At 36.7% G+C, this 24,482-nt stretch overlaps 1 protein-coding gene across 1 annotated transcript in view; it reads right to left on the bottom strand.

Annotated features, from left to right (window-relative positions):
- SMCHD1 (structural maintenance of chromosomes flexible hinge domain containing 1) overlaps positions 1–24,482 on the bottom strand; it is a 151,843-nt gene that overhangs the window by 42,075 nt on the left and 85,286 nt on the right. Inside the window, exons 28-36 of the mRNA XM_005868751.2 lie at positions 18,522–18,670; positions 17,545–17,633; positions 16,489–16,607; positions 12,925–13,092; positions 11,768–11,893; positions 9,100–9,182; positions 8,448–8,605; positions 5,416–5,531; positions 3,771–3,835 (exon numbers count right to left, since the gene is read on the bottom strand). Of these exons, the coding sequence (XP_005868813.1) occupies positions 3,771–3,835; positions 5,416–5,531; positions 8,448–8,605; positions 9,100–9,182; positions 11,768–11,893; positions 12,925–13,092; positions 16,489–16,607; positions 17,545–17,633; positions 18,522–18,670 (1,073 nt within the window). The remainder of the gene's footprint in view (positions 1–3,770; positions 3,836–5,415; positions 5,532–8,447; positions 8,606–9,099; positions 9,183–11,767; positions 11,894–12,924; positions 13,093–16,488; positions 16,608–17,544; positions 17,634–18,521; positions 18,671–24,482) is intronic.

Below are 24,482 nucleotides of genomic sequence, written 5' to 3' on the forward strand. Positions count from 1 at the left end.
TAGTACTTTTTTAACGTATGGTACTGCGTAAAACATTTTCCTCTATGAAGAGGGACCAAACAAAATTTACATAAGTATCTAGATTCGCTCCTTTTTCCATGGGCGTGAAAAATGAGAACACTCGTGAGCGGTCCTTAACAGATGGCGCGCGAAACACGTGAAAACTCCTGAGCGGTACGAAATGTGTTAAGAGAGAAATACCTAATAAAGTTACAGTAAGAATAAAACAGAATACTGCTTTCAAATGGCAGATCTACCCTTCCTGATGAAGATAACTATATTTAAAGACATCTGCTTTAAAATGTTTGAGAGATAACAAGTAAAACGTGAAAAATAACTCAACAGGATGAAAAAATAGCATGGAAATCCTAAAAGGTGAATTTCATATTTAAGGTTGCTTTACTCTTGGGAGCAGTGGACCTAAGAAACAGGTGGACCTAAAGCAGATAAGCTCCCAATGGAAAAGCAACTCAGCTTTGAATCATCTCAACCTCTGAAACTGTACTGAAATGGTAATAGACTGCTAGTGGCCCAAACAATGAACAGAAGCAAATGTAAACCCTATCTGGAGAAAGATATCATCTGAGACTTCAAATCATTTCTATAAATATTCATAAATAAAATGTATTATAAAAACAAAACACAAACCACAGAAAAGAAACAACCAGATACATGAATAGGCCAAAAAACTAGAATGGGAACCAACAGAAACAAATAAAACAAATCCAGAGACACTCCAGACAGGCTTTGATTACTACTCAGGGTTAAAAACACATACAAAAGATTGAGAATCCCATTAGAGAACTAAACATGAAAATACCAAACAGAAACTGATAATTCAAAGATGGATTTAATAGCAAATTAGATACCACTGAATAGAGATTAGTTAATTGAAGGTAGTTCAGAATAAAATATCGAGAATGAAGAGAAACAAAAGAATGGCAAAGAGGGTAAGAAACAGAGAATACCCGGAGAAAGAGTAATGTGCATGTAATTAAGAGTTGCCAGAAGAAGAGGAAAAGGGAGGCAGATGCATATATGATGAAATAATAGTTTACAATTTTTCAAAATTGAACCAAGACCACAAAATGAAAGCCCATGAAAACTAAGCAGGACAAATAAAAAGAAATCTACACACAGGCATTGTTACAGTAAAACTTCTGAAAACAAAACTCAAAACCAAACAACAGGAGGAAATGATTACTTTTTAAGATAACAACAATAAGACTGTCAGGTAACTTCTCAACAGAAATAATGGGGTAGTGAATGATGGCAAGAATGCAACTGCCAACCTAAAATACCACATACAGGAAAAATATCCTTCAAATATGAGAGTGGAAAAAATATTTTTTAGGCAAAAATGAGATAACTCATCACCAGCAAAAGTACACTAGAAGAAAATAGTAAAGGAAGTTCCCCAGATAGAAAATGATCCCAGATGGAAGCCGAGTTGAAGGTTAACAGAAAGGATAAATAAATTAGTCAATAGAATTGACCACTGACTATATAAAATAATGCCTTGATAGGTTTAACATATACAACAACAGAAGCATGTATGTAAAGTGGGAGAGGGAAAATGGAGTTTAAGCTTCTAAGTTTCATGCACTGTCGCCCTGGCGGGTGTGGCTCAGTTGGTTGGAGCATTGTCCCATACACCAAAAGGTGGCAAGGCACATACCATGGTTGTGGTTTGATCCCTGGTTTGGACGCTTGCAGGAGGCAACCAATCGATGTTTCTCTCTCACATCAATGTTTTTCTCTCTCCCTTCCTCTTTCTCTTAAAACATACAAACAAAAAAGATTCATGCATTGTCTAAGAAGTTATAAAATGCAAATTGTCATTACCCATTGGTATGTCAAATATGTATGTTGTAATCTAAACAAACAAACAAACAAAAAACTTAGAGATTACTGAGAATGTATAACTACCAACTTAATAAGGAGTAGAAAATAAGAAAAACACTTAAAAAAGAAAAAAAAAGAATAGCAGGATCAATAATAAACAGTAAGATCAAAGATTCAAAAGCATGTGTTTTGATAATTACATGTAATCTCTAAACTTTTCAGTTAAAAGACATTATTTTAAAAAACAACCATACTGTCAGACTCTTAAAATAGAGATACAAAAGTAATGAAAAAAAAGATATTTTATGCAAACACTATCACGATTCCTAAGATGGCTTTGCATGTCAATCATAAAGAAAGTTGCTGTACTATTACCAAAGTAGATCTCAAGACAAAAACATTACTAGAGTAAAAAGACAAATACTTTGTAATAATAGCTGATTCAATATGCCAGGAATATATAATCTAAGTCTATATGTAAATAAGATAGGCTTAAAATATATAAGCAATCAATGATAGAATAGAACTAAGAGGGAAAACAGAGGAACCCACACTCATACTCACTGCTAAAAAACACAGACAAAAAAATTATAGCAAATTTTGAACTAATTAATATAAAAACCATTGTGCTTCAAATGCAGTATACATTATTGTGTAGCACACATGGAATATTTACAAAAGTGACACATATTACAAAAACAACTGTCAATCAATTTCAAAGAATTGAAATTATATGGGGTGGGTTCTCTGACCAAAGTGGAATTAAACTAGAAATCAGTAACAAAAAAAAAAGAATAAGAAAATTCCACATTTAGGAATTAAACACTATATTTCTGAATAAACTTGGATAGAAGATGAAATCACAATGAAAATTAGAAAATATCTTGATCAAATAAGTAATAAAAACACAATATAAAAAGATTTGTGATTGTTCCTAAAATTATTCATGTATATACATAAATACTAGTATGACACTATTCAACAAGACCTTCCCATAGAATAAATCAAGAATTAGGGACCACTTCTTCCAGTTATTTTTGTGAGGCATACATGACCTAGACATCAAACTTGAAAAAGAATATGTATGAAAGAAAATGCATTAATGTAGATGTAAAATCCCAAACAAAATATTAGCAAAACAAATCCACAAATACCTAAAAGTGATAATACATTATGATAAAATCAAGTGTATCCCAGCAGACAGTAACATGAAGCACCATGGGGAAATAAAGATCTCAATAAAGGTAAATACAGAAGCAATTATAAATGTTAGCATTATTTTAACAATGGTTTGTAACTGCATTTTTTGGTTTCTACATGACCTAAGGACTAATACATTTAAAGAAACAAGATAATTATCTCATTTTCTATACTATCTTTTAGTGATATAATGCTTTTTACTTTGTGCCACTATCCTTTTTGTAAAAATCTAAAAAAAAAACATTTATCATTAAAAATAGATAAACAAAACCTTAGACATAGCCTACTCAAAATTATTTTTCAGATTTCAAAATAGAGGTCCAGAATGCAGAAGCAACACCTCAAAGTAATATGTACTTTAACGGTAAAAAACTAGTCCAGCCTTTTTTTTTAACTTTCTAAGATTGTAACTTTAAGATTATAGAAATCTCCTATAGAGTAAGATATTATAAAGTAGTCTGACAATATAGTGTGAATCTTCTTCTGATGGCTTTGATAATTCTGAAAACATATATACATATAAATATCACAACAATCTTTCACCAAGCCATTTTACAAAGCTTACAAACAGTAAAAACACATATTCTCAAAAAACTTATTGGCAAAAAATAAGAGAGTATTAATTTTTATTCAATCACAAATTTTTTTTCTCTAGTTGGGCAGGCAAAGGCTGATTAACTATGTAACAAAGTATGCATAAAAATATGAAATGACTTGAAAAATACCTGAAGTAGAAGCAGCCATCTTCCTTGTCATTACCTTTTATTTTATTACAACTAAATGTTTCTGCCTAGAAAGAGAAGAGAGAAGAGGACAGGGGAGAGAGAAATCACAAACATTTAACATAGTATACTTAGGATGAAAAGTTACTAGTATATCACCTTTACTAAATGTGAATGCAAATCACATCTGAATTTATAAATACACAGGCACATACCTATATGTATATATCTTTACAATGTATATAAGACACAATATGAGATTAGCCACAATGGAAAGACATTATTAAAGGGCACATAGATCTCTTTGTTGGTGATACAGTTTAAGGTAATAGCTGCTTGATGGGACTGATGGTGTCAATTAAGAAAGTTAATTTCCTAAACAGATAATTAAAATGAATCATAAACCATGAAAGGCATTGTTAAATTGGGACCTGCTGGAAGCCGGTCCATCCTTGCTGCTTGACACAGTCTCTGCAGGAAAGAAACATCTGCACAGCATATGTTTCAAGGGACCTGGCGTATATGGCATACTGTTCTTAATATGTTTGCTCCCCTTCTTAGCGCTATGTGTTTTAACCAAGGTCACCTCTCCGAGAAAGGTTGTTTCCCCAGGTGGGGATTTTTCACTCAAGTTAGGGATTAACAGGACTAAGGAAGGGAATAAAACCCCTTAACTAAGTGCCAGGCGGGTAATTAATCACTTTAACTACGAACAATCACTTAGGATAATCTCCTTCAGTTACTTCCTTGTAGTTTAACAGAACAATAGAGGAGTGACGTTGGAATGGAGATAACAAATGCCCTAACCTTTGGAATAGAATGGATAGGATTAAAATCAACTGGTATAAATACAGATGTAACAGGACAATAAAGACTGAACCTGGCTAGAGAACATGGCTGGAGAACCTGGCTATGCTGATCAACTGAACGCTGCCTCCGTGTCCTTCCTTCTTCGCCGACTCTGTCCACACCTTTGGGAACCCCTGGACCTGCTGGGGCTGGACCCCAACAGGGACCTTCTGATATAGTATAAGGTATGGTAGCCAACAGCCACATCTGGTTACTGAGCACTTGAAATATGGTGGTGCAAATTGAGATGTGGTGTAAGCATAAAATACAAACCAAATTCAAAGACTTGGTAAGATAATTTTCGATATAGTAGGTTAAAACTATATTAACCTTAATCTTACTATTTCTTTTTACACTTTAATGTTGCTACTAGAAATAGGAAATATCATGTGACATATTTCCATTGGACTATGTTGCTTTAAATCCTCAAACTGTTCTTACCACTCTATCCCCCTTCTCTAACAAGTAAGTCTATCAATCATATTTCTCTACTATTTCATTTTCTATACTATCTTAGTGATATTATGCTTTTTATTTTGTGCCTCTGTCCTTTAGACAAGATAATTTTATTGTGTAAAGTATCTGAAAGTTTTAGAACTATCACAATATAGGCTGTCCTTTTTCAGTAGCATCAACACAATTTTGAAATATTCTGATATATTTTTAAATCCCAAGTGATGGAGTGGGTTAATTTCTAGCTCTCCAGTATATACATACTGCATTTTCACTTAAATTACATTTAATTTTAAGATAAATGTAAGAACTATTTATAACTTCTAAAATGCTTTCCATGACTCACATTTGCTGGTGGTCGGTTCCCATTGTTAGAGTGCTTCCACATTTTCATGGTAATACGTGCTGGATTAATATTTTTAATGATGCTATCATCTTCAGAAATAACAGTAATCATAAAATCTGTCATGAGGAACATTAAAAAATTTGTTTTCTTTCTAGTTCAACTAATGAATTTGGTTAATTGCATAGCAGGTCCTCAAATAACATTGTTTGGTTTAAACGTTGTTTATTATAATGATGTCACAGGAACTTAACTCTGGTTTATATAAATTAGCCTATAGTAAAATTGGTTTTGTTATATGTCGTTTCACTTAAAGTCACAGAACCTATCAACGATGTTAAGTGAAGACTTACTGTACAGGCATACCTCGAGATATTGTAGGTTTGGTTCTAGACCACTATAATGAAGCAAGTTACCATACATTTTTTTTGCTTTCCCAATGAATATAAAAGTTATGTTTGCATTATACTGTAGTTTAAATATGCAATAGCATTATGTCTAAAAAAACAATGTACATACTTTTAATTAGCCTGTTGGAAAAATGGTGCCTACAGACTTGCTCAACACAGGGTTGTCAAAACCTTCAATTTGTAAAAAAGCAGTATCTCAGAGACTCAATAAAACAAGGTATGCCTGTATGTCAAAGCATACAAATTGTTAATAAAATTCTGATGAAGAAAATAACACTATTCTTTAATCAGCATTCTCCAACAATCCTATCTAATAAAGAGGGAATATGGTAATTGACCCTCACATCGTTGCAAAGATGGAGGTGCCCACAGCCAATAAGGAGGGAATATGCTAATTGACTTCCCCACCCGCAAAGATGGCAGTGCCCACAGCCAATAAAGAGGGAATATGCTAATTGCCATGCCCTCAAAGATGATGGTGCCCACAGCCAATGAGGGAATATGATAATTGACTGCCACGCCCTCAAAGATGGCTGGCAGGGAAGGGCAGTTGTGGGCAATCAGGCCAGAAGGGGAGGGCAGTTAGGGACAAGCAGGCCAGCAGGGGAGGGTAGTTAGGGGCTACTGGGCCGGCAGGGGAGGGCAGTTGGATGCAACTGGGCCAGCAGGGGAGGTCAGTTGGGGGCAATCGGGCCGGCAGAGGAGCAGTTAGGCGTCGATCAGGCTGGCAGGGGAGTGGTAAGGGGGTGATCAGGCTGGCAGGCAGAAGCGGTTAGGGGCAATCAGGCAGGCAGGCGAGCAGTTGGGAGCAAGCAGTCCTGGATTGAGAGAGGGATGTCCGACTGCTGGTTTAGGCCCTGTGGGATCGGGCCTAAACTGGCAGTCAGATATCCCCCAAGGGGTCCCAGATTGGAGAAGGTGCAGGCTGGGCTGAGGGACAACCCCCCCCCCCACCCAGTGCATGAATTTTGTGCACCGGGCCTCTAGTTTGTCTATAAAACTTATTAATCATGACAGACAACTCTGGTGCTAAGTCTTTCCCAGAAATCTACACATACATCTTTGCTATTAATAGTCCCTTGTCTTATTTTCATAGTCTGCCATGCTCTAAGTTCTATCATGCAAGACCAAATAGGTAGACTGTGGATATTCAGCAACCTAGAAATTTGGGCAGCTGGTCATAAAATCATATGCTTTGTGTATTCCAAGAATACAATGTTTACTTTCTTTTATGATTTTTAATAGCATACAGCAGCTAAATTATTACACATAATATTCCCCTTATGTTTATCATCTGTACCAGCCATTTGACATCTGTTCCTTTTTTAATCACAGAAAATAGGTCTTATCTCCCCAAACATTTAAAACACTTGACTATAAAGACAATGTATATATGTAACGTAAGTAGTTACAAGAAGCAGACCAAAAAATTTACATTAAAAAATTAACTATTTTTAATAATTATATTTATGTATAGGAACTCATCCCTTCAAGAAAACAAGTCTTCAAGAAAATTACCTGTATGAAGCAAATACTATTTCCTATTGATTTGGTACCTGCTAGATTACAATAAAATTATTTGCTTACTTGACTGTCTCCTACATTAGACTAAACCAGGGGTGGGCAAACTTTTTGACTCTAGGGCCACAATGGGTTCTTAAACTGGACCGGAGGGCCGGAACAAAAGCATGGATGGAGTGTTTGTGTGAACTAATATAAATTCAAAGTAAACATCATTACATAAAAGGGTACGGTCTTTTTTTTTTTTTAGTTTTATTCATTTCAAACGGGCCGAATCTGGCCCGTGGGCCGTAATTTGCCCACGGCTGGACTAAACTCATTGAAAACTGTCATATTCATTATTGGAACTAAGAGCCAAGTATAGTGCCTAGACATAGGAGGTATTTAGAAATGTTTGTTGTTTTGAAGTATCTTAAATCATAAATTCTGATGTGATGTATTTCCTTCCAAATTAAGTTAAACAATCTGGTTTTATTTTAAGTTAATACTGCAATACATTTAGTAGAGCCCTGACAGTTCTTGCCATTTAGCTGTTTATATTTCTTTTGCAAACTGAATTACCCGAGGCTATCAGTTTATGTATGAACTTTCAGTTTGTTATGTACCATTACAAGAATGCAGGATACAGAGGTGACAAAAGACATTTAGCCAAGTCAAATGTACTTTCTGTGTCATTTAAAAGGCTATTACATACTTGCTTTCTTTATCATGCTAAGTACCTAGAATAAATACAGGCAGTCCCTCGGGTTACGTCGGACTCGATGTACATTGTTTCATGGATACATCGCCATCTCCCATTTATTTTTTATATAAAAAAAAGTTCCGTCATTTCAACGTATGGACATATGTGTTTTATGTTTTTTATTATTTATTTACCACAGGTCAGGAATTGTTATCTTTTAAATTTTTTTTTTTACTGTTTCACTTCATTACTGCTGTGTATGTGCTCCATGTGAGTGACGTAGGTGCTTATGTAGGTGGGTTCCTACTTATGGTGAAAATCGCGGGTCTCTGACATAACCCGAGGACCTACTGTACTTTATTCCACTAATGTGAAAGGCAAATTATCATTACAAATTTATTTTAAAACTGTGAATTACTCACCAGTGAAAGTACCCCCTGCTAAAAATAAAGTATCTTTGTCATATTTAACATTGAGACGAATGGGTTTTTCAGGATCTGGAAGAATCATTAACTTAATTATAGGTCCTTCTATGGTATTCCTGTTATGGATGGCTTTCACCTGCATAGTATGTTTTCCTCTAAAAAGGAAAAAATGGGGGAAAGGATTCAAATTACATTAGTTATAATCTAAAAATTCTGAGAATTTATAAATAGTTTAACTCATTTAGGAAACTACTCTTGCTCATTCTATCACCTAACACTAAATAGAAGGCTAGTTTATTACTCTTTTCTTTTTAATTCCTCGCCAGAGGATATTTTTTCTATTGATTTTAGAGTTTGGAAGAGAGTTGAGGGAAGGAGGGAAGAAGAGAAGGAGAGAGAAATATCGATGTGAGAGAGACACATTGATTGGCTGCCTCCCCCAGGTGCCCCAACAGAGGCCAGGAATCAAACCTGCAACTCAGGTATATGCCATTGACAAGGAATTGAACCTGTGACCCTGCAGTAGTTGGGCTGACACTCTAACCATTGAGCTACACCGGCCAGGACAGTTTATTACTCTTAACTTCAGCAAATAATAAGAAAAAACAGTCTGTATAATACTAATAACCATTAAACTCTCAGTTCTTACCTAGGGTTTGCATAAACACTGAACACTCCCAAATTAGCCCTGCCCTTTTCATCTGTTTTATACTGTTGGTTTGAAGGAGTGAGCTAAAAATAAAACAAAATAAAATAATTAGAAAATTCTAGAGATGAAATTCAATTTCTCTATTACTAATTTAAAAGTTATAGTTGCACACACTTCTAAAACCTACAACTTTCTAATTTCACAAATACTGTATATTACAAAACTGGGGTTCTGGGGAATGGCATGGGAGAAATAAACATAAACACACACACACACACATAATTCAAGGCATCATAATACTATGTCCACTGTTACTTCATCTTTTATCTTTTTTTCTCCCTCACCCAAGGATATCCTTTTTTCATTGATTTCAGAGGGAGGAAAGAAGGGAAAGAGGGAAGGAGGGAGAGAGAGACACTGATGCAAGAAACATCAATAGGCTGCCTCCCATACTTGCCCTGACTAGAGATGGAACCCAAAACCTGGGTATGAGCCCTAACTGGGAATTGAACGCACCACCTTTTGGTGTATAGGACAATGCTCCAACCAACTAAGCTACACCAGCCAAGGCTTATCATTATCTTTATGTCTATCAAATGTGCTTCTAAATCTTTGTTGCAATACTACCTTCATAGTGATAACCAAGCTTCTACTTTCAGGTGATTAAGAATCAGTTGCCACATTTCCTAATAATTGGTTAGAAAAGTCTGTCAGCATTTTTATCTAGTAACTAGAGTCATATTCTTATTTGGGATAGAAAATAATCACTGTTTAACCCTCTTAGAAACAAACATTAAGAACAAAAGTGAATTTGTAAAGTGTGATAGCAGAAAATCACACTCCTAAAACCCAATACTTATTTCTGCTTAATGGAACCTAAAGATTAGATAACTACTAGTATAGTAGATGAAGAAAGAAAAAAAAAGCAACAGTTGGAGAGGCAAAAATGATGAGTAAGTGAAATGATAGAATAAAGTCCTATATTTGTACCTGTCACATTTACCCTTTGATCCCTTATCTCTCAACACATTTTTCTCAAAATAGGCCCTAAATCCTTATTGCTAAGCCAGAGAAGCAAGTCTATTTCTGATTGCATAGCAGCAATATCATCTTTTTGACAGTTTATTTTAACCCTGATTACTTTACTATGAAAACAAGTCCATGTGGATCACAAGCCATTCTTGGCACTTTAAAATCCTGTATGTCTTTTTCTTTTTAATCCTCACCCAATGATATGTTTTTTGCATAAGGGATGACTCTCCAACTAACTCAATCACCAGCCATAGCTCTCTTATATGTGAGGATTGAAAACAAGTCCTGTATGTCTTTTAAGATCAACTTTTTAGGTCCTGGTAAATCCCTACTGGGGTTCTTATTGAACGGATAGATTAATTTCAAGGAACTGTGTATTTACATATTATCAACTATTTTCATTCACTAAAATTATAAAATTCAAGTCTGGCTGAATATTACCTCAGTAACTCTCTCTGTGTTGCCTGGTAACAACCTTGCTGGAGCAAATTAATTCCCTTCAACCAATAGGAGGGATTGTGTCAAAGCACAACTTTGTAAGAGACTGGCAACTTCTTGCTTTTCCCCTCATAGAAGGGCCTCCAACTTTGCACCAAGCATTCAAAGTCCCTAGTAGATTCTAAGCAGTTGGATATCCCAATATTTAGGTAAGAATACTTAATATTTGACTTCCTAATATCCAGCACTATGTTTGCCCCCAAATATTACAAGGCCATGTACATGACTGCCCCATACCCTAGAACAACCCAGGGTAGTTTCAGCAGCTATGCCTAGGCCCTGGTAGGTACCAATCATGACTTTTTTTGCTTATCCTCAGCTTGTGAGTTTCCCCAATACCTGTTCCTTAACTCATACCGCGGGTCATTATATCTGCCCTTCAGTCACACCTCGTCAGTGTTATCTATTTATCCTAATCCAAAATCCAAAATCCAAAAATTAGTATCCTAATAAAGAGGGAATATGCAAATTGACCATCACACATCACAAAGATGGCAGGGCCCATAGCCACAAGATGGCGGCGCCCATCCCCTCAGCCCCGCTGGAGTCCCCCAGTCCTTTCAGCCCCCTCAGCCCCCCAGGGCCGGCCCAAGGGGCAGGCAAGCCTCGGATGTCAGCTGCCCAGCCGCTCAGGGTGCGCCCGAGGCGCAGGCAAGCCTTGGATGGTGGCTGCCCAGCTGCCCTGGGCTGCCCAAGGCTCAGGGAACCAGGGCCGGCCAAGGCTTGTGTTGCTGGCAGTGGCAGCAGCAGAGGTGTGATGTGGGTGTTGCCTTCCTCTTATCGCCGGGCGCCCCCTGCCCCTGAGGGCTCCTGGACTGTGAGAGGGGGCAGGCTGGGCTGAGGGACTCCCCCCCACCCAGAGCATGAATTTTCATGCACCGGGCCACTAGTTACACAATAAATACTCAAAAGTCATAATTGAAGAACGCTGCTAACTTCTTACAGTACTTGTAAGATACAAACTTTATTTCCATAAAATAATTATGAAAAATCTTTAAGTTGATTTAAACTAAGCAAGTATAGACGTTATGTTATGTAAGACTACATTTAAAAAAAAAAAAGTGACACCTAAAGACATTATTATAAGAATGAAATCGAAATTTTAAGTGAAAATTATTTAAGGACATTTAAAACTTACCTTTAAATTGTTAGCTTTTATGATATTTATTTTAACCAGTGGTACAGGTGCTGGATTATCCCACTGATCACAAAGTTGAACAATGAGAGGATGCTGTAATTCTTTTCCATTAATTACTGGAACAAACTGATACACATATAAATATTTTAAGAAGCACTAAATATGTGTCAAACAATATCATTACTATTTGTATACTTATAAAATCATCATAAAGTCTATCTCTGTTCTACTCACAAATGGTTTCTTTCATCAATTAAAATAAAATTTTAAAAGTCAATTATATTACTAATGATCCTTATAGAAATGATTAATAATTCAATAAAAGGTCAGGGCACATGCAGGAGGCAACCAATCAATGTGTCTCTCGCACATTGATGTTTCTCTCTCTCTCTCTCTCTCTCTCTCTGCCTCCTCCCTCCCCTCCACTCTCTCTAAAAAAATCAATGGAAAAAATTCTCAGGATTTAAAAAAAAAAGGACAATCTCAAACTAGGGCACAGGCATGTAAACTCTTCTTAAATGATCTGATTCTTTAGAAGTAAATTTTATCTACTACCATAGTCATATGAGTTCATTTTCCTTTAGAAAAAAATGTAAGCTATCATACCAAAAGGTGCCTTGCTATACCATAAGTAAATGCCAGAATCTAAACATTTCAATATTACAATTCTAAAAATTTAGTAAAAGCTCAACAAAAGCAACAGATTTGACAGGCATTTGCAGAATTAGATTTTAAGATTTAACTACTTGCACAGGAAGACATACTTAAGTTTTTATGGATATAATGACTTGATATCTGAAATATGTTTTGAACCTCCAATAAAAACATTTTTTTAAGTCAGTGAGAGAGAATGAAACAAAACTGGCAAAAACCAGTAAGAGTTTCATTATACTATTTTCACTTTTATGGATGCTTGAAAATATAACATATTTAGGATTTGAATTATTATACTGTTTTTTAACAAACAAGGACACAGTAATGAATTAAATAAAGTATAAAGAATCGTATTATTCTGTCCTTTTGCTGTCCTTTAACCGTTCCTATTGTTATCTGTTGTTCCTTAACAACAAAATATATCTGTTTTGATCCACTGACAAGCTGAAAGAAATAAGCCATGTGATATTAAATTCTTTCAATCAAGGCAGGAAGTTACTTACCTCCTTTAATTCTGGCCAGTCTATAAGGAGAAGTTTAGCTGGTGGTCCAGAAATTAGCTGTACTCGAATAAAGTCAGAAAACTCACGCCAAGTAAAACAAAGATCCTTATTTCCAGGAGGACCTGGAATAAATTTGATGCCTCTTACACTTATACTCTGTGTATTTTCCTAGTGAGGAAAAAAGTACATTGAGAAGATAGGAAGATGCGCTTCTGGGTAAAACAATCGCAAATAACTTGCACACATGTCAACATTGGCATACCATGAATTTCATTTCCTTCAGAGGAGAAACTGAATTTCTTTTTTTGTAAAGGAGAGATCTAAAAAGTCTGGCTATGTACTTTTATCTTTGTCTCAATCAGTGGTTCTCAACCTTCTGGCCCTTTAAATACAGTTCCTCATGTTGTGACCAAACCATAAAATTATTTTCGTTGCTACTTCATAACTGTAATGTTGCTACTGCTATGAATCGTAATGTAAATATCTGATATGCAGGATGGTCTTAGGCGACCCCTGTGAAAGGGTCATTCGATCGCCAAAGGGGTCGCAACCCACAGGTTGAGAACCGCTGGTCTAAATCCTATCTCATTTACACTGACATGGTCTCCTTTCTGTTCCCACATAGCCAAGCAGGTGCTTGCCTAATACCCTTTGCACTTGCTCTTTCCCTCTGTTTGTAACATTCTTTACCAGATATCTACATGGCTTTTCTTTTGTTTGTTTTTGCATATAGGATATCTTATTCAGAGGGGTCTTCCCTGACCAATCAATATAATGTCACTCTATTCCCTTACCATGATTTATTTTTCTTCTTATCAGTCATGTCTTACCTACTGCATGCTCTCCAAATTACAAGGTGATCTCTAAGAAGGTAGAAGCTTTGATTTGTCACTGATTAATTCCTGGTACTTAGAATACTTAACACATCATATTAATGGAAATCAATAAAACTAGCTTGTAATTTTTACAATGTGATTGAATGATATAAACCAGTTACACACTGGCATGAGTACTGTAGTATTTGCATTTTAATACCGACTCTCAATGATTTCATCATCTTAAATTTCCACTGAGTACAAATTCATATTTTAAAAATTAGACTTAAAATTTTATGCTTTGTTTGTAAACAACTGTTTGTAGAATATTTTCTGTAAAAAGACACTGTAAAATAATCCACGTTAATCTCCCCAAAACCCCAATGAGCACACAGCCAGCGGGATTTTTTAAATATTTTTTTAAAAAATTGCCGAAACCGGTTTGGCTCAGTGGATAGAGCGTCGGCCTGTGGACTGAAAGGTCCCAGGTTCGATTCCGGTCAAGGGCATGTACCTGGGTTGTGGGCACATCCCCAGTAGGAGATGTGCAGGAGGCGGCTGATCAATGTTTCTAACTCTCTATCTCTCTCCCTTCCTCTCTGTAAAAAATCAATAAAATATATATTTTTTAAAAAATTGAATATTCATTAGTAAAACATATTAAAAGTTCAAAATATGTAAAGTATAACCTAGAATTTCACATTTAATATGTTTTTATTGATTTCAGAGATAGGAAGAAAGGAGAGAGGGATAAAAACATCAATGATGAGAAAGGAGCATTGATTGGCTGCCCCCAGAACGTCCTCCTACTGGGGATCGAGCCTACAATCTGGGCATATAATCTGATCAGGAAATGAAAGGTGACTTCCTGATTCATAGGTCGATGCTCAGCCACTGAGCAACACCTGCTGGGCTAGAATGTCACATTTAATAGTGAAACACCAAAAGCCCTTTTGAAGAGGTGATTTATTTTTTATATCATGTTGGAAGTTATTCTGGTTTTACTTCAAATCTTGAAAATGTAATCTGTTTATGCCTTTGCAAATTGTAGATAAGTACAAATAGAATTCAATATAAAATTCTTAAAGGCACTCTGTAAGGTCTAATGTTGAATTTATCAGAGGAGTGTATTTCAGAATAGCAGGACATTTCATGTAGATGCAGAAATGGAATGATTTTAAGAAACAATGATATATTAAAACTACTTTTTATTTAAAAAACACAGAAAGCTCTTTTATCTCTGCAGAGACTGGGGGTAGATTCCTGTTGTTTGAAAGTGAGTCAAGACAGTATATATCAGTTGTAAAATGACAGTTGGAAGAAAGAAAGTCTACTTGGCTGGCGAATATTAAGCTATAAAAGAAGAAAAGTGGGAGATTATGCTGTGGAGGAATACTACTGCGTATTTTAGGCCACACTAAGGTGATGGAGTCTAAATTTGTAATGTAAAATGCTGATAGGTCTGAAAGATGGCATGATAACTAAAAACTGACAATGAATTTGGTCAGATGGAATAGGACAGAAAAACATGTTGAATGGGGCCTGCCTGGGAATGTGAAAACAGAGAATATATACAACTCTTCCAAGAAGTTATACTATAAAAAAGAGAAATAGGGCAGTAGATGGACAAAGATTCAGAGCCAAAGGAAGTTTTGGAATGGTGGTGTTTTTTTGGGGGGTCGGGGGTGGGGTGTTTTTTAAAAATGAGAGGTATTGCAGCATGTTTATATGCTGATGGGTATGTAATGTAACTAAAGATGTAGGAAGACATAATTTAGGAGCTATGAGTGAAAGAGTATATGAGTTTGTGCATAAAGTAGAAGGAAGCAGATTGTTCATGCAAATCAGCAGTAGCAGTTATCTGCTTATTTCATTTATACATAGGGTAAAGCTTGATAATTGAAGAACTTGAAAGTCAAAGAGCAAACCTCAGCTTTGTATAGTGAACAAAACATCATTAAAGTTCTTCAGCAGTGCTAAGATCTAGTGAAAGTGGTGTTCTGAAAACTGGAAAATAATAGCATGACAGATTAGTGGAAACAGAAACTCTAATTAGGAATGGCAACAAGGAAGCTACTATGGTTATCTGTCAGGAAAACTGTAAAGGAGGATCTAAAAGGAAAAAGAGTCTTGAAAAGCATTAAGTGCTCTAAATGGACTCAACTTTACTTGGGCCTTAGAATTCCTCTTCTTTCACCTACTCTGTTCTCGCAGGTTCCCTGAAGGTCTAACTTCCACACCTCTTTTTCCCTAAAAATGTCTTTAACCTCTCTAGAATACATTGTGTCTGCTTGTTTTAAATTGAAATAAGTGTACCACAATTCTTATTTTAAACTAATCTCAATTAACTACACAGTTGTAAAGTTTCACAATTACTTTAATAAAGAGTGTGAGCGCTTAGAAATTTGATTTAAACAACTGCATAAAAAACTGCCCTAATATGTATATCCAAGTGCTTATAGGTGAAATCATGTGATGTATAGAATTTGCTTCAAAAATGGTATGATAAGGAGGGAAGTAATGACTTGAAGCTGAGTGATGGGAGCATGGGATTTATTTATACTATTTAATCTATATTTTGCATATGTTCAAAAATTTTAATTACAAAGAGGTGTTATAATTTCTTTTATGATTTTTTTTTTGCTATAAACACTAAAATCAAATTTCTTTTAATTTATTTTAGTTTCCCCCAAATTTTGTCATATATAAACCAATGGCATTAGCCAACTGTAGTGAAAAGCAGCCATACCTGAAAGGTAGTTTTCAACTGTGAGCTATCAAGTCCAATACCAGCAATTCCCAAGGCAGATAAAGAACTTGGTGAAAATGCTTGAATCTGATTTCCGTACTGATCTGTAACTATTACAACTAAAAGGAAAGTTTGATTTCAAAGTGTTATCTTTTAATAAAAGATACAAATATCTATAAATACACTTATATACTTTAATAAAATTATGCCTAAAAACTCACTCTTTGTTCTTGTTTGTATTTTTATAAAAAAGTTATACTCACTTACCTTATAATCAATCACAACAAAAACATCAAGAATATATATATATATACATTTGAGTTTATTCATTTAAAATGATGCTGATGCTAACCAGATTTTTACCATAAAAATTTGAAGAAAATAATTTAGTATTACATATCTAGATCAGCGATTTTCAACCAGTGTGACCTGACACCCTGGTGTGCCACAAGAATCTGTAAAATATGTAATACCTGACTATTTAGTCAGGGACACTGACCTCTTTTCCCTTAGATTAGCAAATTAAAAAATGACAATGGCTAACATAACAAAAGCTGTGCAGTGTGAATGTCCTGTCTTAAACCATAAATATAGAGATCATATAATAGAGTTGCTTCTTACTAATCAAATTGCATAATAAGGTTGTATCTGATTAATTCTTGGTACCAGACATATAAGTGTAGGCACCTGATTTTTTTAAAAAGTCGCTCTGGAGCAAAAAGGGTAAATAATTACTATTAGTTTATGTTTAAAACAAGAAGAAAAAGGTTGAAAACCACTGTTTTAGATATATGAAAAATATAGGATAAATATATATTCACTGATATGAGCCAACGTTTTTTCCAACACATTTTTTACCAAATTAATTTCACAGTATGTCAGCCTGGGCAAAAATAGTGAAAACACTTCAATCTTTTCTGACAATGGATTTTAAACCAGTAATTGTATATAAACCCAAAGCTTTCCTTTCAGATTACATATGTCAAAACATGAACATAAATACGTATTATATAAGCTTTTGTGTTTTGTTTTGTTCTTAACGCTGGACATACTAACCTATTTCCCCTTGAAGCTCTTGGCCCATCTGTACTGTTTTTGCTCCTTTCAACTCACACTTTAGATGTTTAGGTTCATCAGGTAGGGGTCTGAAATTGGTTAAGTTAAAAGGTTTCAGTCACACCATTCATTGTACAAAAAATTTAAAGTAGTTACAATATGCTAAAGATATATGTATCACTCACTTTCTAAAACTCAAATGTAATAATTCCCCTACAAATAACCCAAGAGTAAATAAAGGCAGCTTGCAAAGAGTATAGAATACTGACAGAAAAAAATTACATAAATGTTAAATCATAGTATCTATGCTGGATTAAAAAGAAATTATAACGAGAGCACTGAGAAAGAAAAGAAGGTTAAGAATAACCATTAAGAGATCTAACTATAGTTGGAAAGTAGTACACCTGAAAATTTTATGGAGCTATTTAAAGTGTTGGAAAAAGTATGAAAATGGGTAGAAGGCTTGAAATGAAGGAGGTTGCCAAAAAAGAGATGGTCAAGGAAGTGACAGGCGAAGGTGAAAGATAAGATTTTTAATATATTTACCTCCCTTCCCCTTTTTATTAGTTCTATATATTGGGTCTGGTTGGAGTCAGCTTTGAAACTCATCAATAACCAAGGAATATTTCCTTCTGAACAATACATTGACTAATAAGGCTGTATATTTCATACTTTTCGTGTCTTTCATTTTGCAGGTGTTTCACTGTTGCTTGCACTAGGAAGACTTTCCTTTAATGCAATTTCTGGTTCTTACAGATACTAGAGGGCCAATTAATTAAGCACAGGGCTATACTGATATTAAAAACTAATCACTATCTCCATTGAGTTTTTTTTCCAAAGACAACCTACTATATTTCACAGAAATTGTGATATTTCCTACATTAAAAAGAAATTTTACATGAGTGCTTTTGAGAAAAGTATTTTTGTTGCCATATGCTGAATTTTGAAATATCTCCACGTGTAATATGTCCACAAACCTTACTGTAAATGCACTTTCCAAAGACACATGATCATCCTGAAATGAAACCTGGCAATAGCGCATATCTTTTACAGATGTTGGTACTTGTACATCAGGAAGCAGACCTTGCAGCAAGTGTTCTTTGTTAATCTCAGGAGTCCAATTAACCTAAGAGAAAAATTACATAGTTAACAATAATAAGAAGTTTAGTCTAATATCCTCCTACTGCCAACTATCGTACTAAGTGAAGACTCTTAAAGTTAAATTATAACCCAGGCTCTCTCCCTCTGAGGAAAAAGAAGTCTCCCTTATGATCAGAATGATGGTGGGTCATATCTATATATATAAAAGGCTAATATGTAATTTGTCCCCACGGGAGTTTGACCGGGAGTTTGCTCACTCACTATGACATGTGCTGAACACCAGGGGGCAGTGCGAAATAAAGGAAGGCCCTGGCCAGCAGTCAGCAGCTGGGGAAGGAAGGCCCTGGCCAGCAGCCGAAGGCCGCGATAGTGCCTGATCGCTGGCCAGGCCTAGGAACCCTACCCATGCATGAATTTCGTGCACCAGGCCTCTAGTTATTATGATAAAAAAGTACCTTCTACGTTGTTTTGCTGTTAATGTTGCCATATCTTTCAATGCAATATAAAAATTCTTAGGTTATTTCTTTAGAGTTTTACTACAAGATTCTCACTGTGATAATTATGGTTTAAAAATAATATATAGATCAAATTACATGATCAATTCTGAGAGGTAATATTCATTTTTTAAAAAGAATCTTATTAATATGGACTTTGAAGAGATTTTGAGTGGACCTTTGTTCAGCAAACACAGAAATTATGCCCACCGATGGTAATTACCTCTGGCCACACCTTTTGGCTTTAATCCATTCTTTTGCTAAATCTTTATATATATATATATTGATTTCAGAGAGGAAGGGAGAGGGAGAGAGAGATAGAAACATCAATGATGAGAAAGAATCATTGATCGGCTGCCTCCCGCATGCCCCCTACTGAGGATCGAACCCACAACCAAGGCATATGCCCTTGAGCGGAATTGAACCCATGACCCTTCAGTTTGCAGGCCGACGCTCTATCCACTGAGCCAAGCTAGCTAGGGCTAAATCTTTATTGTTGAAAGTTTTACATATGTCCCCTTATTCCCCCCCCCAACCTCTTCTAGCTTTAATCCATTCTTGAATACTTTTAGCTCTAATTTAATTTTGCACCTCTTGCATTCCATATTTTAATTTGTTACTAGATCCATACTTTAAAGTTGATTATCCCACTCTATCCTACTTTTAAACTTCCAATCCTTTCTATTTAAGAATTTTTTTTAGCTCAACTTCGTTGTAATTCTTAAATAATTGGTATTCTAATATTTTCATCCCAGTTTATGATGCTCTAATCTGTTTAGTCACCTTTTAATCTTTTTATTTATTTAAAATATATTTTATTGATTTTTTACAGAGAGGAAGGGAAAGGGATAGAGAGTTAGAAACATCAATGAGAGAGAAACATCGATCAGCTGCCTCCTGCACACTCCCCACTGGGGATGTGCCCGCAACCAAGGTACATGCCCTTGACCGGAATCGAACCTGGGACCCTTGAGTCTGCAGGCTGACACTCTATCCACAGAGCCAAACTGGTTAGGGCCTTTTAATCTTTTTAAACCATGTTTCATTCTCATTTAGTCTTTATTATACTTTTTTTTTTTTTTTTAAATAATGGAAGCAAGTAGGAGTTACACAAAAAGCTGTGCTATCCCTTCAATGAATTCCTAGTTCAGTTTGGGTTGACTTTCCTCAATATTGAAGAATTATATAAAGACCACAAAAACCACTTTAAAGACTATACATTTAATCTATTAAAATAATAGTATTTAATATCTTGTATTATCAATGAAGAGGTGCATGTTTTAAAATCTCTGGAACCCAAGAAATATAAAACTACTAGATCTGAGGCAAAAATGTGTCAAATGTAGGCCACAAGCTCTGAGAATGGCCAAAAGAAAGGTATATACAGGAAGAGGCTCTCCAGTCAATTCTTCTTCACCTCAATAAGAAAAAGAATGTGGAACTAGTTTAGAAGCCAGGTTCCTTGGCACCACTTTTAAACCACTCAGCCAACTCTGCTGATATAGGGTAAAAATGACTTGTGCCTCCCTTTCAGGATTATTTCTCTCTCAATCCTCTCTTCTCTCATTAATGAGGGAAAACATAAACTAGCTGGAGCAGAGGTTATTCCAAATAAAATTTTTAAAATAAGGTCAGTTGAACCCCTGGTTAAACAATTCTTTAAAATATCAGTTATTATTTTTGGAAACTCAAGATGACTATAGGACATGACAGTATAAAAAAAGTAAGTTCTACATCTGTCCCACAACAGCAACTGTCCAAATATTTAGTTAATTAGAATCCCTTGCATAAGGGTCCACAAACGTTGGAATTCTAGAGATGGGGGTATGTTTATCTCTAATTGCCTTAAATGAACCTGGGGTTTTAAAAACTAGTTTCTCACATAAAGAGGAGTTTTTCCTATAAGAATGTCAAAGGGAAAAGTACAGTTTGTTCTGCCTATAATGCTTGGTTTGAAAATGTTTGTTCTAATGCAATTAAAATAATAGGGAAACTTTTGAGTATAAAAGCAATTTTACTTTACAATAGTTGAACACAAAAAACTGTTGAGCCAAGCCATGCAGAATATATAAAACACACACCTCAAACACCTACCAGCCTCATCAGCCAATTATGTGTATTGAGCCACATGAACACATTTACTGATTTCACAAGCTGCAAACCCTTCCTGTACCCACTTCCACAAGTAAACTCACATATTTTTTATAGTGTTCATGGACTTCTTAATCATTTAACATGTGTTACTGCTACTGTTTTTGGTACTATTTTATTAGTTTCCTATTTTTTTTTTAAATGGGTGAGTGATGAGGTTTGAGTATTGTGCCTCTAATTCCCATTTTCCCATAAACCCTGTGCTTTTTATTGCACCATTTTACACACAATGACTTTTAGGAATTTACATGTTTCATTACAGCATAATTGATAGTACTTTTAAAGAAGTAAGCAATCTACTTTATGTGATAAAAATTTAATCATTTTTATTTGGGTCTCTGTTAAGTGAGATGTTAAGTTTCAACATATAGATTAACCCATTTTAGGTACAAATGATATATTCAAATGTCAGCAAACTGATGAAAACCACCTAAAGTTACTGAAAACCTACTAAACTATTTTCTAAGATCATGCTTTTAGCAATTGTTATACAAATTTGAAGTGGCCAAATCAGGACTCTGTATAATTAACAATACTGCTTCATTATTTACCTTTAACAGACCTTTTATTAGGGCCTTCAGAATAGCTATAAATAGATTGCTGCAGTAAGATGGTGATTTTGATTGTGGATACAGCAATACAGCTGGCCAGGCAGTGACAACTAAACAAAATACCAAACACTGGAATTTGGTTTTAAGTGTCAAAATCATGTCACACATGAATCATTCATGTTTCAGCCTAGTGCATGGAAAAAAAACTCTTATTTAGCCTAGAATTATAAATGATGGTAGTATTTCTCTTTGGTAAGATTCTTCTTAGAGGTTCCGTATAAAACTTCTTGTTCAGAGAGTGACATCAGAGGAATGGAGGTGTGAGAGAACCCTTGGCCTGTCCCCCTAAACTGTCAATAAGTTAACCAACTATAATTCAACAAAGAAATCCCTGCTCAACACAGATGCATGCCTGAGACCTGCACGTTGAAACATCTAAAGGTGAACAAAAAGGAGTAAATGGGAGACAAGAAGGAAAGCACAGACAGCCACCAGAAGTAGGCCTGCAGCCAGGAGCTCTTGGCCCAGTTGGGAGAGGGAGAAAGCTGGTGGTAGCACATGCATCCTTGGGCCGGAGGAACAGAGAGCTGCGGGGAGCAGCCCAGCAGGGCAAGCAGCGAAGAAGCAAGTGAACAGTGTCTGAGACGGCAGATGCCTGACAGGGCACACAGGGTTCTGCCCTGCAGCTTTCCACTGTTGGGCAGGGCAATGGTGTTTCATACAAAGAAACAGAACCACAGAGCCCTGCTGCCACTTGGAATCCGAAAACTTGCCTCACATTGTTCTTAGAGTCAGGTCCAGGAGCATATCTATAATAATAAAAGTGTAATATGCTAATTAGACCAGACATCCTTCCGGAAGTCCTTCCGTCCTTCGGGACAAAGCTGGGGCTGCAAGGGAAGCCTGGGTCCTGGGCTGCCTGCTGGCGGCCAGAAGGAAGCCCGGGTCCCGGGAACCGGAAGGAAGCTCGAGTCCCAGGTGCCAGAGGGAAGCCAGTGCCGGTAGCTGGAGGAAAAAGGCCGCATCTTGCACGAATTTCATGCATCAGGCCTCTAACTGTCTGTAAATCAAGAGCTATTGCAGTAGAACTGCTGTTTCCCTCAGTGACTGATCCCCAGGAGGAGTACTTGGAGCATAACCCCACGGGGTCAGGCATCCCCATTATGGTGAGAGCATAACAAATCCCACCCCTAAGCAGCGCAGCTGTACTGTCTTATGGAAGCTTTACGGAAGCCGTGGAGGTCAACCCTGAGAGATCACAGAGGTAAAAAAATCTTGCAATTCAGCATCATCTACTGGAAAATAGTAGAAAGACCTTTTCATTAATATAGACAGATATAAATGCTTAGGCAAAGGAGAACAGCAAACACTACTAATAACAACAGTAACAAGGATGACCAGAAAAAAAATGAAAAATCTGCAGAAGCAAGCTGGAACACTGGGAAGTATCTTATCTAATAAAGAGGGAATATGCAAATTGACCATCACACCATAACGGTCAAAGATGGCTGTGCCCACAATGGAGGCAGGGATTCCATAACACAAGATGGCTGCACCCACAGGAGAGGCCGAGTTCCTGTAATAAGCCTTAATGAGCAATCAGCAGGGACCTGAGGCTGCGCCCCCATCTGGTGGGGCTTGACGGGGGACCTTAGGCCATGCCCCCCACCCGGCAGGGCTTGATGTGGGACCTCAGACTATGTCCCCCGCCCGGCGGGGCTTGACAGGGGACCTCAAGCCATGCCCACGCCCGGGTGCCGGACCGGGGGACCTCAGGCTGCGCCCCATGCCCTGGCACTGGGCCAGAGGACCTGAGGCTGTGCCCCCCACCCGGCGGGGCTTGACAAGGGTGGGGCCGGCCGGGTCTGGATCTAGCCCAATGGGAGTGGGGCCAGCCATATCTGGATCTAGCCCAATGAGGGTGGGGCCGGCCAGGTCTGGGTCTCACGCGATTTTGAGGTGCACGTGGGTGGGCAGGGACCCAACTCTGGTTCCCGTGGTGCGCCCCAGAGTCTGACAGGAGGAAGATTTTCATATACATTTTACTAATTTTCTTTCATCTCTGACACTTCTATTATAGAGGAAGGGCAAATAGCAATATTAAAGTATTTCCTCTAATTAATTCCCTTTTAATGCACATGAATTTCGTGCACCGGGTCACTAGGATGATATAAATGACAGATTTCAAGACTGCAGTTCTGAAAATACTCAATCAGAAGTGAGAAAATACAGACAGACAATTCAATGCACCCAGAAAACAAATCAATGAACAAAACAAGTACTTTACCAAAGAGATTGAAACTTTTAAAAAGAACCAATTAGAAATCCTGGAAATGAAGCATGCAATTAAGGAGATTAAGAGTGAACTACTGAGCATAGAAAATAGCCAATCATGGAGGAAAGATTTAGTGATATCCAAGACTAGAGGCCCGGTGCATGAAATTCGTGCACGGGGGTTGGGGGGTGTGCCTCAGCCCAGCCTGCACCCTCTCCAATCTGGGACCCCTCGAGGGATGTCCGACTGCCGTTTAGGCCCGATCCCGCTGGACATCCCTCTCACAATCCAGGACTGCTGGCTCCCAACTGCTCGCCTGCCTGCCTGCCTCTAACCGCTTCTGCCTGCCAGCCTGATCACCCCCTA

The sequence above is a fragment of the Myotis brandtii genome, unplaced genomic scaffold (assembly GCF_000412655.1).
Source record: "Myotis brandtii unplaced genomic scaffold, ASM41265v1 scaffold276, whole genome shotgun sequence".
In the NCBI taxonomy this organism is placed as follows: Eukaryota; Metazoa; Chordata; class Mammalia; order Chiroptera; family Vespertilionidae; genus Myotis; species Myotis brandtii.